This window comes from Chroicocephalus ridibundus, chromosome 9, assembly GCF_963924245.1.
Source record: "Chroicocephalus ridibundus chromosome 9, bChrRid1.1, whole genome shotgun sequence".
Lineage (NCBI taxonomy): Eukaryota > Metazoa > Chordata > Aves > Charadriiformes > Laridae > Chroicocephalus > Chroicocephalus ridibundus.
In genome coordinates this window covers 40711517-40725090 of record NC_086292.1, presented here as the reverse complement: position 1 = coordinate 40725090, position 13574 = coordinate 40711517, and the positions used below count along the sequence as shown (strand labels likewise).

General features: G+C 45.8%; 1 protein-coding gene across 3 annotated transcripts in view; it reads left to right on the top strand.

The window, feature by feature from the left end:
* Positions 1 to 13574, top strand: part of ARNT2 (aryl hydrocarbon receptor nuclear translocator 2) — a 108457-nt gene that overhangs the window by 89309 nt on the left and 5574 nt on the right. For all 3 annotated transcript variants that reach the window (XM_063345970.1, XM_063345968.1, XM_063345969.1), the window contains 4 exons: positions 2472 to 2571; positions 5277 to 5415; positions 7560 to 7725; positions 11766 to 11902. In XM_063345970.1, the coding sequence (XP_063202040.1) occupies positions 2472 to 2571; positions 5277 to 5415; positions 7560 to 7725; positions 11766 to 11902 (542 nt within the window). The remainder of the gene's footprint in view (positions 1 to 2471; positions 2572 to 5276; positions 5416 to 7559; positions 7726 to 11765; positions 11903 to 13574) is intronic.

Sequence of the window (13574 nt, the reverse complement as noted above, 5' to 3'; positions counted from 1 at the left end):
TGTTGATACCCGATCTCGTTCTCTGCAACGTTCTGTAAAAATACAGGTTTGACAGAGGGAGATTGTTGCCATAATTGCATGCAGTGGCCACACATAATTAAAAAACAAAAGTGAGGACAGGAAGCAAGTGCCTTGGGGCACAGGATGATGCGGCTCCTACAGAGATCTTCATTCTAAGGGCAGAAACAGTGGTCCTGCTGGGGGAAGGACATATCATTGACCAGTAAAGTCATAGAGTTTAGAGAGAAACAGGTGTCTAAGGATGCAGGTAAAACAACAAAACAAAATGGGTTTTCAGTCGTGTACCAAAGGTGAGAGCAGAGTAGTAGTGTGTAAAGCCCTGAGCGGGAATACGGCTGGGAGAGATGTGGGCCAGATTCAGAGGCCAAAAAGCATTCGATGTAACTCAGGAAAGAGATCTTAAAGCCTATTTAGCAGCTTGTGATCAGTTTAGCCATTCCCTTTGTCTTGGCCTCATCCTTCGGCACAGACCTTGGTAGCTGCCATGGCAACTCCGCTCCACTTGAGGAATTCCAGTTCATTTAAGGCACTCTCAATTTTGCTGGTGAGTTGTTCTCAAATATCTGAAGTACCCGCAGGATTTTGGCTCAGTCTCTTCCAACCCTGAGAATTTGGTATTCCTGTAAAGGGTGGCCTTAGAAAATAGGACATCTCGTGCAAAAAAAGGCAAAATCATCTGTCCTTCTTAGAGATATCGCAACACATTCTCAATTCTTCCTGCTACATACGAAACCTTCTCTAGATCTCGTCCTCATTTCTCCTTGTTTTTTCGTATGGGAGCGTAGGTTTGCAGCCCAGACTCAGTGTCTCTGCTGGGCAATATGTAGCCAGTGAGGAATTTCTACAGATTTCTACTTTGCAGAGGAAAAGCAATGACAGCTTGCATCGGTAGCATGTGCCCTCCTTCTCTGAGGCTCCTGTACGGTTATTGGAGGTGGTTTTTTTTTTTCCTTTGGGAAAGCGAGCTTAGATTCTTGTTAGGAACGTTAGGAGAACTTAGGTAACAGAGGAGAGCTGGTGTGCGTTGGAGGCCTTTGGCAAACCACACTCACAAGGTCTCTAAAAGCTAGGGAAAACTAAAAAATACTTCTGTTACTTGTGAGTTGAGTGAGCCTTGTGTCCAGGAGACCATCTTGTGAAATGAGTGGGAATCTGAAAAGAGCCAAGGGGAAAATGAGGAGGCAGACCTGATTTCTGGGTCTGTCAGAGGTGCGTAGCAACAGATGATTGCAAAGCCATCAGCGACTTGCGTAGTGTTTTGCACTTGGAGGTAGTAAGGGGAGATGGGGAAAGTGAATAAATGGTGGTGGAGCAGACCTTTAAATTATTTTAAGAACAGGAGTAGTAGTAGTGAGGTTTCCCTGGGCTTTGGAATAATCTGGTGCCAGAAAATTAAATTAAGGGACCAAATGATGCTGTTCACCCATCTTGTTTCGTTCAATTAGAGATTGATCTCCAGTTGCCACGTTAAGAGTGGACTATAAAAGTTAATGGCATCTCCGTATGCATGTTATTCACTGTGCTAGTCTGTCTTACACCCTGCTGGGATGCTTGCTTCCTATTTCATGGCTCCCTCAAGCCACGTATAGGACAGCAGAACCTGTGAGAGACCGGTGTTTTGCGCTGCCGCAGCTCAGGCACGTCAGTCTTGCAGATGCTCAGAAGCAAAGTGCCTCCATCCACCTGTGAGACTGACATGCAGGTAGGGGCTGCAGGATGACCCAGGTTTGCAGGTGGTCGCCCCGAGATCTGCAGGCGTGCCACCAAGCTGCTTGGGAGAGTCGGGTACTCCTCTCCGGCTGTCCTGGAGGGAGGCGGGCTGTCAAATTATATGCACAGGGGTTTTTTGACAGCATTCCTGGAGGGCTTCTTCTGGAGGCAGAAATGCACCCTTGCCTGAGGCCACCCCCAGGCAGGCCATGGAGATGCACGTGCATCAGACCTTCTTCAGACTAGGCTTGTTTCATGTGGCATTCCTCCATTCCCCTGGGCAGACTCTCCCATCTTTCTTCCATAAAACCTTTGTTCCCCTTTCCAGTCTGTAGCTGGGACTCATGCACCCATCACTCCCCGCTCTCTGTCTCCCATTTCCCCTCCTGCCTGCGTGGTGGGGAGCAGCTTCCAGCGGGCACAGAGAAGGTCTGGGCTGCGCGGCTGGAGGGCACGTACCAGTCCTATGTTCCATGCAAACAATAGCATTAATGAGGTACATCCTGGGAAGAGGGGCTGAAGTAGACACAGACCAGCTGTGCCTCTCGTTTCATACCCAATAGTCATATAGCCCTTCTGCGTCATTCTTAATGTGTCCACGGGGCTTCTTCATAAATCTTCAAGAAGGAAAGGAAAATTCCTGCTGCATATATACATTGCGATGCTCATTAAATAATTTTGCCTTAGTTTTCTCATCCTCTAAACTTTTCTCTATCTGTGATTTTCTTTTTCTTTTGTAGCAGATAAAAAAATGATGGCCTCGGCATCCACAGCAGGAAACCAGCAGCTTTACTCACAGGGAAGCCCATTTCAGCCAGGACATTCGGGAAAGACTTTCAGGTACTGTCGTCCAGATCCTGAACGTATCACTTTCTGTCTGAGAGTGGGGGACTGTTCCCCTTTGGTCTGGTGGAAACGAATCTGACCTTAGGTGCGAGGGTTTTCTTTATGTGAATGAACTTTGCTTTGCATACACTCCACTCCCACGCAACATCTCAGCACTTGGACTAGGCTTACAAGCTGAGAAGATTTGGATATCTCTGTTAAAAATAGTGGCTGCTAAATAAATACTGGTTGCTGTGATGATGTAATTGGACAAAGCTAAAAAGCAGCAACAGATCATGAAGGGAAACAAATCTGAGGGGTGATGGGGCAGGCTCAGAGATCGGAGGAACATTCATCCAGCCTAGGAAGGTGCGAGGATTTGGTTTGCAGTTACAGCTGTCAGTGCTTCTGATGGCTGCTTCGGAGAGCATCAGTGCAGACGCCTTATTAAAGGGAGCAGAGGGATGCTTCATCCATAGTCCGCAGGGACGGCTGGGACGTGGGCATGAACGGTTTTCTGAGACAACTTCTGAATACACACGAGGTGGTGGTCCAGCATTTCCTGAGGAATCTTTGTGTTACTCGGAGTTCAGGTTGTTGCATACCAGCTGGCAACACACATTTGGCTAATATGAAGTTTAAGAGTTTGCCTGCATTTCCAGTCACTTTTTGAGAGCGTGGTAACAGTGATTGTATTTACCTACATGCCCTTCATATCACCGTTCTGGGACCGTGATACTGAAGTTCCATTCTCCTGTTTTAGACCAACCGAGGTTGTGAAAGTGAAGGAACAGCCATTCGGAGGCTGTCAGTTCCAGGAATTAGGAAACATCTGCAAACTATAATTTCATTTAAACCGATGTGTTCTTAAAGTTATAATTGCTAATAATCTCAGTGGGGAGAAATAAAATCCCATGCATATGTTTTGTCAAATTAAAACCAAGAATAATTTGGGGGGGAATGACAGTAAATTTAAATGTCTCTTAATTGGATATTGTATATTACTGAATAGTTGACTTGCCGTCTTGGGGTTTGGCATGTGTTTTGTTCGTTTCCTTTGTCAATTCCTGATGGTTTAACTATAGCTTTTTTCCTACTGCTGTTCTATTACATCAAGCAATGACACATCTGCTAGCATTTCCACCCGCGATGAACTGCCCTCCCCGAATGCTCTCCGGGCTGATCCATTTGGTGGCTGAGCTTGGGCAGCCTTGAGGCACTATTTTGCAGACTCCTGGTTTCGCAGTTTGTATTCCAGATGCAGTCCAGGCCCCTCGGATGATGGGACTTGCCAGTCCAGCGGGGAAGGTGTTGGCAGTCGGGCCGGCCCTCCCCAGAAGCTGTTGTGTGCTTCCAACTCCAGCCAGATTTAGATGGATTTTCTGGTCCACATTTCCTTCTTTGGAGACTCTGTGGTAGTAAAATATAAAAATAAAATAATAAAAAAGCAAACTCTACAAAGAATTTCTAAACACACGCTTTGCTTTTAGGCAGCTTAAGACAGACAGAATAATAACTCCGGTGTTCAAATGCCTGCCACGTTTTGCTTAGCACTCTGGGAGGGATTTTGTCAGCCTTCTCGGAGGATTCAGATTCCTGCTTCCTCTCTGCTCAGCCTTGTTTACTTCTTTTCCCAGTCTGCTCTCTTCTTTCTCTGTACGATTATGAAAATAGACAATAGGGAAGGGATTGGAGAAAAGAGCCAGCTGTTTCAATTGATGCACAAAAGCGTTTTTATGTGTTGTGTCTTCATTTATATTCATTTATATATTTATGTATGACATGTAAAATAATATCTATATATTTATAGATATAAAAAAATATCAAAGCACATTCACAATGTGTGGTTATATAGATTCAGTTGTTCAAGACTTCCATGAGAATAAAATGGTCAAGTGGAGCAGTCCTTCATAAAATTTTCCTTATAATTAGGAATTTCTGGGAAATTCCTCTGTAGTGAAATTCAGTAATTAGGATACAGTTAACATAAACAAGCTCCTCTGGAAATTCTTTTTTTCTTTTTTTTTTTAATTCCAAAGCTATTACATTAGTTTAAGTTTCTGTCTTGATTATTCTTTTGCCTGGGTATATAACTGCATGCTCTTCTTCAGCATCATTTGTTGAAAATAGGAATTAAAAGCTCACATTTTAAATACATAACACACACTTCTTCATTTCCCAGGCAGGAAACAAAGAAAGAAGTACTTATAAGTATCATCTTTTTGTACATCTTCATTTAGGATGGTATTTAAGTCAATGGTTCAATAATGTTGGGGGTTGGAACTAGATGATCTTTAAGGTCGTTTCCAACCCGAACCATTCTATGATTCTGTGAATGTTGACTTTAAGCACAAATTGAAAATTAAGAATCTGCTTGAATGCTCTCTGCAAGCAGGTTGGGTTTTTTTAACGCATTAATTATTGAACTAGTATGGAGCTAAGTGTTAATGCACCATGTGCCAGACTGATCTTATTCCTGCATGCCCTTTCAAAGAGATTATAGAAGTTTAATTCAGAATAATTCTGCCCTCTGCGTCTATTCGAAGTGACATTTTAGAATGCCAATATGTTTCATAGTTTTGTGATGGATTTAAGTCATTTTTTATGAAGACAGATTGAACAGTTAGTTTTAATGCGATTATGAAAATTTCCGTATCTGGAATGCTGTTTGTGCATCGAGAATGTATCCTACAAACGAGGCACTGTTTCTGTTCCTTCAGCTCATCCGTGGTACACGTGCCTGGCGTGAACGACATCCAGTCGTCTTCATCGACAGGCCAGAACCTGACACAGATATCTCGCCAGCTGAATCAGGGTCAGGTTGCCTGGACAGGAAATCGCCCACCGTTTCCAGGACAGGTATTGAGTAAAAGTGTTTTGTCTTCGTGGTCATTAAAGATTTGCAATCTCTGTGCTTTTTACAAAAGAATTAGTAAAAACCCCATTTATAACGTGATTAAACTCACTTTGTTGTTATCATTTGTGGTTGGAGAGAAATCAGTTCCCCCAATTCTGTTCCTTGGCAGGTTGTAACAGTTGGAGACAGCTGCCCTATGCATAACTGCGTTTAGTTTGTTATAGCATTCATAATAGTGGCAGTCGCTACACTGACATAAATCGCAGTGGAAGGTCTTGGTCCTGCACTTACTTTTATATGCGCACTGAATGAAATAAAAGAGGACAGCTGTTAGGCGTTAGTATTAAGCCTAACATGGAATCTTTCTTGGACCAAGGCCTTGCACTCGGCAAGTGAGCAGTGTAACCGGGAAGGGGCGCATACGAATCCAGGCCGAGTTCAGAGCAGAGGGTATTTAGCCTGTTGCCCCCCGCCGTGGGCACTGCCCAGTGTAGCTCACGCTGCGTCAGGTGCTGGAGAAACAGCACATCCCTCCATCAGATGCCCCGCGCTTGGCAATGTCAGCCCAGAAACCGCCTCTGTTGTTCTGGGTAACAACAAAAAAAGCTCTTCTGAAACTCTGTTAAAGACAAATAACATGAAATAATCATGTTTGGTCTATCACTAACACTGCTCTTAATCATTCTTGACTTCCCATTGTTCAGTAGGCTAGAATGGCACGTTGGGGCGGGCACTAAATAATTTTGCAGTAACTGAATTGTTTCCACATTAATCACAGTAATCCTGCCCAGCCCTCAGCGTGCCATGGTTATTCTGTCACACCTGTTTAATGAAATCCAGTCATAACATTTTATTTTTTTTTTAAACGATATGGAGGATGCTAAAAATGACTGAAAAGAAATTACTCATCCCTCTTACTGTCCAAATTCTGTCCAAGTCCACAGAGCTTGTATGTGAGTGTGGGGAAATTGGAATTCATTCACCCATCGTAAATAAAGTAACATAGAGTTAAGCCTTGCAGAAGTTACACCTCATGTTCTCACCATCATTGTGGAAAGCTTTAGAAATGTGCGATTTCTTAGCTTGGAACTGAGCTGAAGACTTAATAGCATCTTCATCGTGTTATATGCCTGTTGGGATCTGTTTGCCTCCCCCAGCTCCCCTGCATTTTCCCAAGCAAATAGCTTCACTTGAGCGCTCTGATTGCCCATAACAGTGCACGCTGTTAGAAGTATCCAGAGATGGAATCACCTCTAATTTCTATTTGTGGAATTAGGCAGTGAGTTTTTCTTGGAACTGCTGGATTTGTTCATAACGCGGGAAATCATTTATAGGCAGATTGTGTCTGTAGCATTACACGTTGCTGTAGCCCATGACTTTGGATGAGACACTTCTCCTCCCTTACTCTCAGAGTACATTGTGCGTGTCTCAAAGCTGTCTTGCAACGTTTCATCGTTTGTGTAACATTCTTGGAGATCCTCTGACAAAGCCATTATATAGATGAAAATGACAGCAAGTTGGTTTTTAATTCCCTTGAATTAACTCAGCTGCCCAGGTAAAGCAAAGTTAGACTGTTTCTTCCCTCCTCCCAGGGCTGGTGGTTCACACTCCCTCCCAAGCCTTTTTCAAGGCAAAATAGCGTTGCTGCCTGTACTAGTTAGGCAGGGAGAGAAGGCAGCTCATTAGCTTTGAAACTACTTTGACCATTTACCCCCAAGCGCTGGAGACTCTGGTCCTCTGAGAACTGCATTTATTCTGCAAGATGTTCAGATAACCGTGATTTTACTGTGGCACTGCAAAATCAAAACACCTGGTAAATAAAGGGGAACTCTTTATACCCGTTCGGTTTGAGATTAATCCTTGTAGTAGAGGTGAAGGGGATCATGTTTTTCCAAATAGCTCTGATACTGAGTACACGTGAGTTAATGAGCAGGAGAGCTGCAAGTGTTGGTTTATAGTCTGTTGTCTTCTTTATGCAGCAATAAGTTGTCTTTAACAGAGATGAAATATGGCTGGGACAGGAATAACGTGCCTGTTTGCATCTGCAGAGTTTATTTAGCCTGTGCTTTACATTGTTAAAAAGTGAGTCTGCTGTGCTCTTCCTCAACAATAAACTCATTCCTTTGTTTTATCCCTTATTCCTCAGCAAATTCCATCTCAGTCTGGCAAGGCTCAGTCGTCTCCCTTCGGAATTGGAACAAGTCACACCTACCCAGCCGATCCGTCGTCATACAGCCCCCTTTCCAGCCCAGCCACCTCTTCTCCGAGTGGGAATGCCTACTCCAGCTTAGCAAACCGAAGTGCAGGGTTTGGTAAGTTTTAAATGATGCAGCACAGAAACGCACATAGAAATTAAACTCTCCAGCATTAACGTCATTAAAAATCTTCCAACCTGTTTGTTTGGTGGGTCAGTTGGGAAGCCCAGGCACATCCTGGGCTGCATCAAAAGAAGCGTGGCCAGCAGGTCAGGGGAGGTGATTCTGCCCCTCTACTCTGCTCTGGTGAGACCCCACCTGGAGTATTGCATGGAGCCCTCAGCACAAGAAGGACGGGGACCTACTGGAACGGGTCCAGCGGAGGGCCACAAAGATATCAGAGGGCTGGAGCACCTCTGCTGTGAGGACAGGCTGAGAGAGTTGGGGTTGTTCAGCCTGGAGAAGAGGAGGCTCCAGGGAGACCTTATAGCGGCCTTCCAGTACCTAAAGGGGGACACAGGAAGGATGGGGAGGGACTCTTTGTCAGGGAGTGTAGTGGTAGGACACAGGGGTAACAGTTTCAAACTGAAGGAGGGTAGATTTAGATTGGTTATTAGGAAGAAATTCTTTACTGTGAGGGTGGTGAGACACTGGCACAGGTTGTCCAGGGAGGTTGTGGCTGCCCCATCCCTGGAGGTGTTCAAGGCCAGGCTGGATGGGGCTTTGAGCAGCCTGGTCTAGTGGGAGGTGTCCCTGCCCAGGGCAGGGGGTTGGAACTACACGGTCTTTAAGGTCCCTTCCAACCCAAACCATTCTACGATTCTATGAAAGGGTTTTGCTTTCTCCCATTGAGCAGAGCTGACTGAAGGCACCTGTTGCCTCCATGCTGCATCTCCTCCACATCCAACACATTTCAGAATATTGTGGCATTTTATGGTATGAGGCCCTTTTTTTTTTTTTTTTTTTTTCTTCCCCTTCAGTAAATGATGTCGTGAAAGATTCAAAAGTTCCTTACATCACTAGTACACACCCTCCCAAATTATGGTCAGCAGGTTCAATTTCTTTTCACTTCTCGGGAGAACACTTAAATAGCACAAATTTACATTCTTTTCATTTTTCAACTTCCCTGACTGCGCGCTGGTGTCCTCTGGCCCAGAGATGGCTTGTTGGAGTTTGGCTGGAGGCAGGATTTTTTTGTACCCGCACTGCTACTAACCTAATCAGAGGAGGTGCCATGTTTTGAAATGGTTTTCTTTTACGATTACACGCTAATTTAGTGGCTTTTCAGTGGGTGACCCCTCGGTAAGTTTTCTTCACTCAGAGTTTTCTTCACTCATTCAAGAGTAAAAAAAATTACAAATCCATCAGTGCTAAACACACGTGGAGTCCGTGAAGAATGTTGCTGGCTGATGACAATGAGCAATTCCAAAAAGCATAGGTAGCCGTGTGCTGATGTGTGTCATTTTTCTCTTATCCCTGGAGAATAAAACTGGCGCAGGCTGTGGCGGCTGAGCCTGACGGCGTGCGGACCTGCGCCCCGTTGCCTAGAAAAAGCGCATTGAAATGGAGCTCTTCCCACAGAGCTTATTCATGCCTCCATTTCCCACCAGGCTTTGTACGTTTGTTTACGAGACAGCCTTGCATTTCAGGCCTAAGCTACTTGGCAAGAACCCGTTCACCTAATGAGAAACATTTCCTGACCTACATCAGTTTGGATGCTATTAATAACGCAGCCTTCGCAGAGGCGAACGTCTTGAACCTCCGGCGGGCAGTAACCGTTTCGCTGAAAAGAAGCATCGTTTGCCTCACTGAGTTAATTTCAACGTATTGTTCTGAGAATAAAAATAATAAAAATAAGCAACTTACGGCTTTCTTTTGAAGGGGGACTTAGATGAATGTTGTTTTGGCCCATAAAATGGCTGCAGGGTTTCTGAGTCAGCTGAATTACTGGCTGCGGTAACGTCAGTAAGGGAAGAGCTGTAATTATCTACTTCAGATGTGATAGAAATACATCACCACAGCCTCCTTACTTTCCTGTAAAATGTTCGCTTTATCTGTTCTGCACGGTTTAGCTGGTAGCCAAAAGGACTGGATCAAGCACGTGTTTCTGTGTTTTCTGAAGCCATGGCTATACGCAGTGACTGATTTGACACGATCGAGTCTGGTTGTCAGAGACCTGACGTAGCGCGTGGGTGGAAGTTTGGCACAGGAAACTTGCCACCCTTGGCAAAGGGCACTGGTAATTGGGAAGAACCAGCTGTACCCAGCTTGGCGCTCTGAACTGAGGGGAAAATAGGCAAAAATAGTAGAAGTAGCTATATGGAAAAAAAAAAAAAAAAGAAAAACAAGAGAAAATGTTTGGGGGAAAGCATAAGCCTGGTGGCAAGCTTTCTAAGATGCTAATTCTTAGAAGGAGACGTTGTAAATAATTGAAGGAAAATTATCCAAACCTTTTATACATTTGGGGCCAGCCTGTAGAAATACAGGGTGAAATGAGTCCAGCTTAAGTGTGACGTCTGACTGTACTCATGAAAAGTGTCTGTGTAATAGGTGACCAAATTAATGTGTGTGGCATCGTAGGGCTTTTTTTCTGAACTATTCAGAAGAAATGCGTCGCCCTGCAATTATCATTTTAAGTGTACTTACCATAAAACCTCGCTGTTTGCATTGGTCTGTGAAATTTAAATGCTCTCAGACTTTTAAGAAACCATCACCATCCAAACCGGATAATAATTTGCTGTAAGCTGGGATGTTAAATAAATGATTTTTCAGCTGTAATATTGGAGGACAAGATAGTCCAGCAAACAGCACTCTGTATTTAATACAGCAGTGTCTGCATTTAATACAGCAAGGCCATTTGTTGATCTTACTGTTTTTACATCTGCTTACAAAATCTGAAAGTGTGCTTCTTAGACGGTAAGGTGTGATGTGGTAAGGTGGTAAGCAGTTGCATACTGCTCTGCAAGAATTAGTCTTTTAAAGAGAAAGGGTGTTCAGATGATGCAGTTTGGTTTTTTAGTGACATGGCAAATATTCCTTATTAGTGATTAAAAAGTAGTGGAGGGATGCTTGAAAGAAAATTGTCTTCCAGTGCCCGGCTTGTGGTGTCCCTGTGTGTTTTGCTGTGAGAAATTGGCCTGCCGTGCCTGTGCAGTCCCGAGATGAGCTTTGCTCTGGGGTGGCCCCCACCCTGCGGTCAGGGCTGGAACTCCCTTTGGCTTCCACCCCGCAAGGGCTGGGTGTCACTCAGGGTCTTTTCACAGAATCACAGGGCTTGGAAGGGACCTCTGGAGATCATCTAGTCCAACCCCCTGCCAGAGCAGGGTCACCCAGAGCAGCTCACACAGGAACGCGTCCAGGGGGGTTCTGAATGTCTCCAGAGACGGAGACTCCACCACCTCTCTGGGCAGCCTGTGCCAGGGCTCTGCCACCCTCAAAGGAAAGAAGTTCCTCCTCATGTTTAGGTGGACCTTCCTATGGTCAAGTTCGTGCCTGTTACCTCTTTGTCCTGTCTCTGGGCACCACTGAAAAGAGCCTGGCCCCATCCTCCTGACACCCGCCCTTTCAGTATTTATAAGCTTTGACAAGGTCCCCCCTCAGTCGTCTTTTTTACAGTCTGAAAAGACCCAAGTCCCTCAGCCTTTCTTCATAAGAGAGGTGTTCCCATTCCCTAATCGTCTCGGTAGCTCTCTGCTGCACCCTCTCCAGCAGTTCCCTGTCCCTCTTGAACCGGGGAGCCCAGAACTGGACACGGTGCTCCAGATGCGGCCTCACCAGAGCAGAGCAGAGCGGGAGGATGACGACCTCCCTCGACCTGCTGGCCACACTCTTCTGGATGTCCCCCAGGATGCCACTGGCCTTCTTGGCCACAAGGGCACATTGCTGGCTCATGGTCATCCTGTTGTCCCCCAGGGCTCCCAGGTCTCTTTCCACAGAGCTGCTCTCCAGCAGGTCAGTCCCCAACCTGTACTGGTGCAGGGGGTTATTCCCTGCAAGGTGCAGCACCCTACACTTGCCCGTGTTGAATTTCATGAGGTTTCTCTCCTTCCTCTCTAAGACTCATTTGCAAACACAGGCGTTGATGGATGTAGCCTCAAAAGCAGGTGGGCGTTTTGAAGGAGCTGCTCTCTGACTTGTGCCCTTTCTCCCCCGTCCAGCTGAAGGTGGCCAGAGCAGCGGCCAGTTCCAGGGGAGACCTTCCGAAGTCTGGTCCCAGTGGCAGAGCCAACATCACAACCAGCAAAGCGGCGACCAGCATTCGCACCCACAGCCCAGTCAGACCGAGGTGTTCCAGGTGAGGAGAGTTCAGTCAGCCCAAATCCCTCTGACAACTTCTCACTGCTGAGGTGAAGAACCGTGGCCCTCCATGACCAGGGTGCCAGCAGGGCTTGGAGTAGTTCCCTCCTGTGAGCTGCCGTAACTTTGCTCTGGCATCAGCTACAACTACAAGGTTTTGTTTTCTGCTGAACAGCAGCATCTTTGCTGATTTAGAATGCTATTTTCCCTTCTTTTTGCACCCTGTACTTAGGTGTATTTTGCAGGGAAACCATGAAATAGTCCCAAATAGAGTGTCTTGGTGCTCGCCTCTAAAATCCCAGTCAAGTCCAATTAGACATCAGTGTAATTCTGTGAGAATTCAAGCAGGAAAGGATTTGGATACTGCATAGAATCGTAGAATTGTCATGGAAGAGTGGCCAATAATTTTTTAAGGTTAAACCCAGTCAGATATCAGAGAGCTGGTAAACAATCCTCTTCAACTACCTGATGCTCTAGTGACATGAGATGCTCTAGAGACAGAGATTGGGGGGGACGGGGGGGGTTTGTGTGTGTATGGTTGGACTTGATGATCTCAAAGGTCCTTTCCAACCGTGAAGATTCTATGATTCTATGACTCTAATCTTGTAATATTAAGTACAATTTTAGGCCTTCACTACAGATGGAGTGGGACTTTGTAAGTTAACTAATAAGGTTTCTGTCCTTGTATAACTTGTTTTTAAGTTAGATCAAGAAGACAGTTTGCAACAAAACAGTGCAGATAAATGCAGAAGAGACAGTTGAAGCCCCAAGCAAGGTTTAGAAGTGGAGCACCTCATTATCTTTTAGAAGTAAATTCACCTGCAAGACCAGGCTCGTGCTCATTTGCTCACAGGAGCGCGGCAGAAGAGACGTTAGCCTGAAAATATTCCTGTGTGAATGAACCATTGCTTCACACAGGAACAAAGAACATCGCTACATCTGGAATAACGACCTGTCTGCGTGCCCCGTGGCCCAGGCAAGATTAAGCTCTTGCATCTCTTTCTGTAAGCAAAGTTTAATCGCTTTGCGCATACTTTAACCCAAAAGCATATTCAAGGGAATTCCAGTGGGGCCGATGGCAGCGTGGATCGATGGCCCGCAGAGACACGGGGCTCCGAGCAGCGTCTTCCTTGTGTCCCAGACAAGTGCTGTGTCCCAGCAGACGTCTTACGAAATGTGTGGGAAAGAGAAAGGGAGAACTGGGCTCACTGCAGAGCGCTTGGAGGTGACTCTGCATTTGGAGGGAATTAGGATAATAGCTGGATGTGACGAGAAACTTGGATGAGCTCAGTTCAAAGGCCTCCAAGAAGTTGCCTGGACTGTTTGTGCCTGAAGCCAGGCGTGGGTTATCAGGAGGGAGGCAGACTGGAGAGGGGAGCTTCCCTGCCGGGGCTGTACCCAAGGTGACCTTGCCCCGAGGCCCTGGCAGCAGAAACACCTTCAGAGATGGAAATTTAAACAGGTGGGGACAGCTACAGCTTCCCCTTGGCTGGGGAGGAATGTGGGAAAACATTAAATAAGTGCAAGTTTTGGTCAGAAAGTGAAGGCTGACCCTGGCAGCTGAGAAACTGCCAGTCGTGTTCACGGCCTCTTTCCCCACCGTCGGCAGGAATGCTACAGACCCCTCAGACGGGCCTCAGTCTGTCTTGATTGCGGGGTAACTTCTCAGT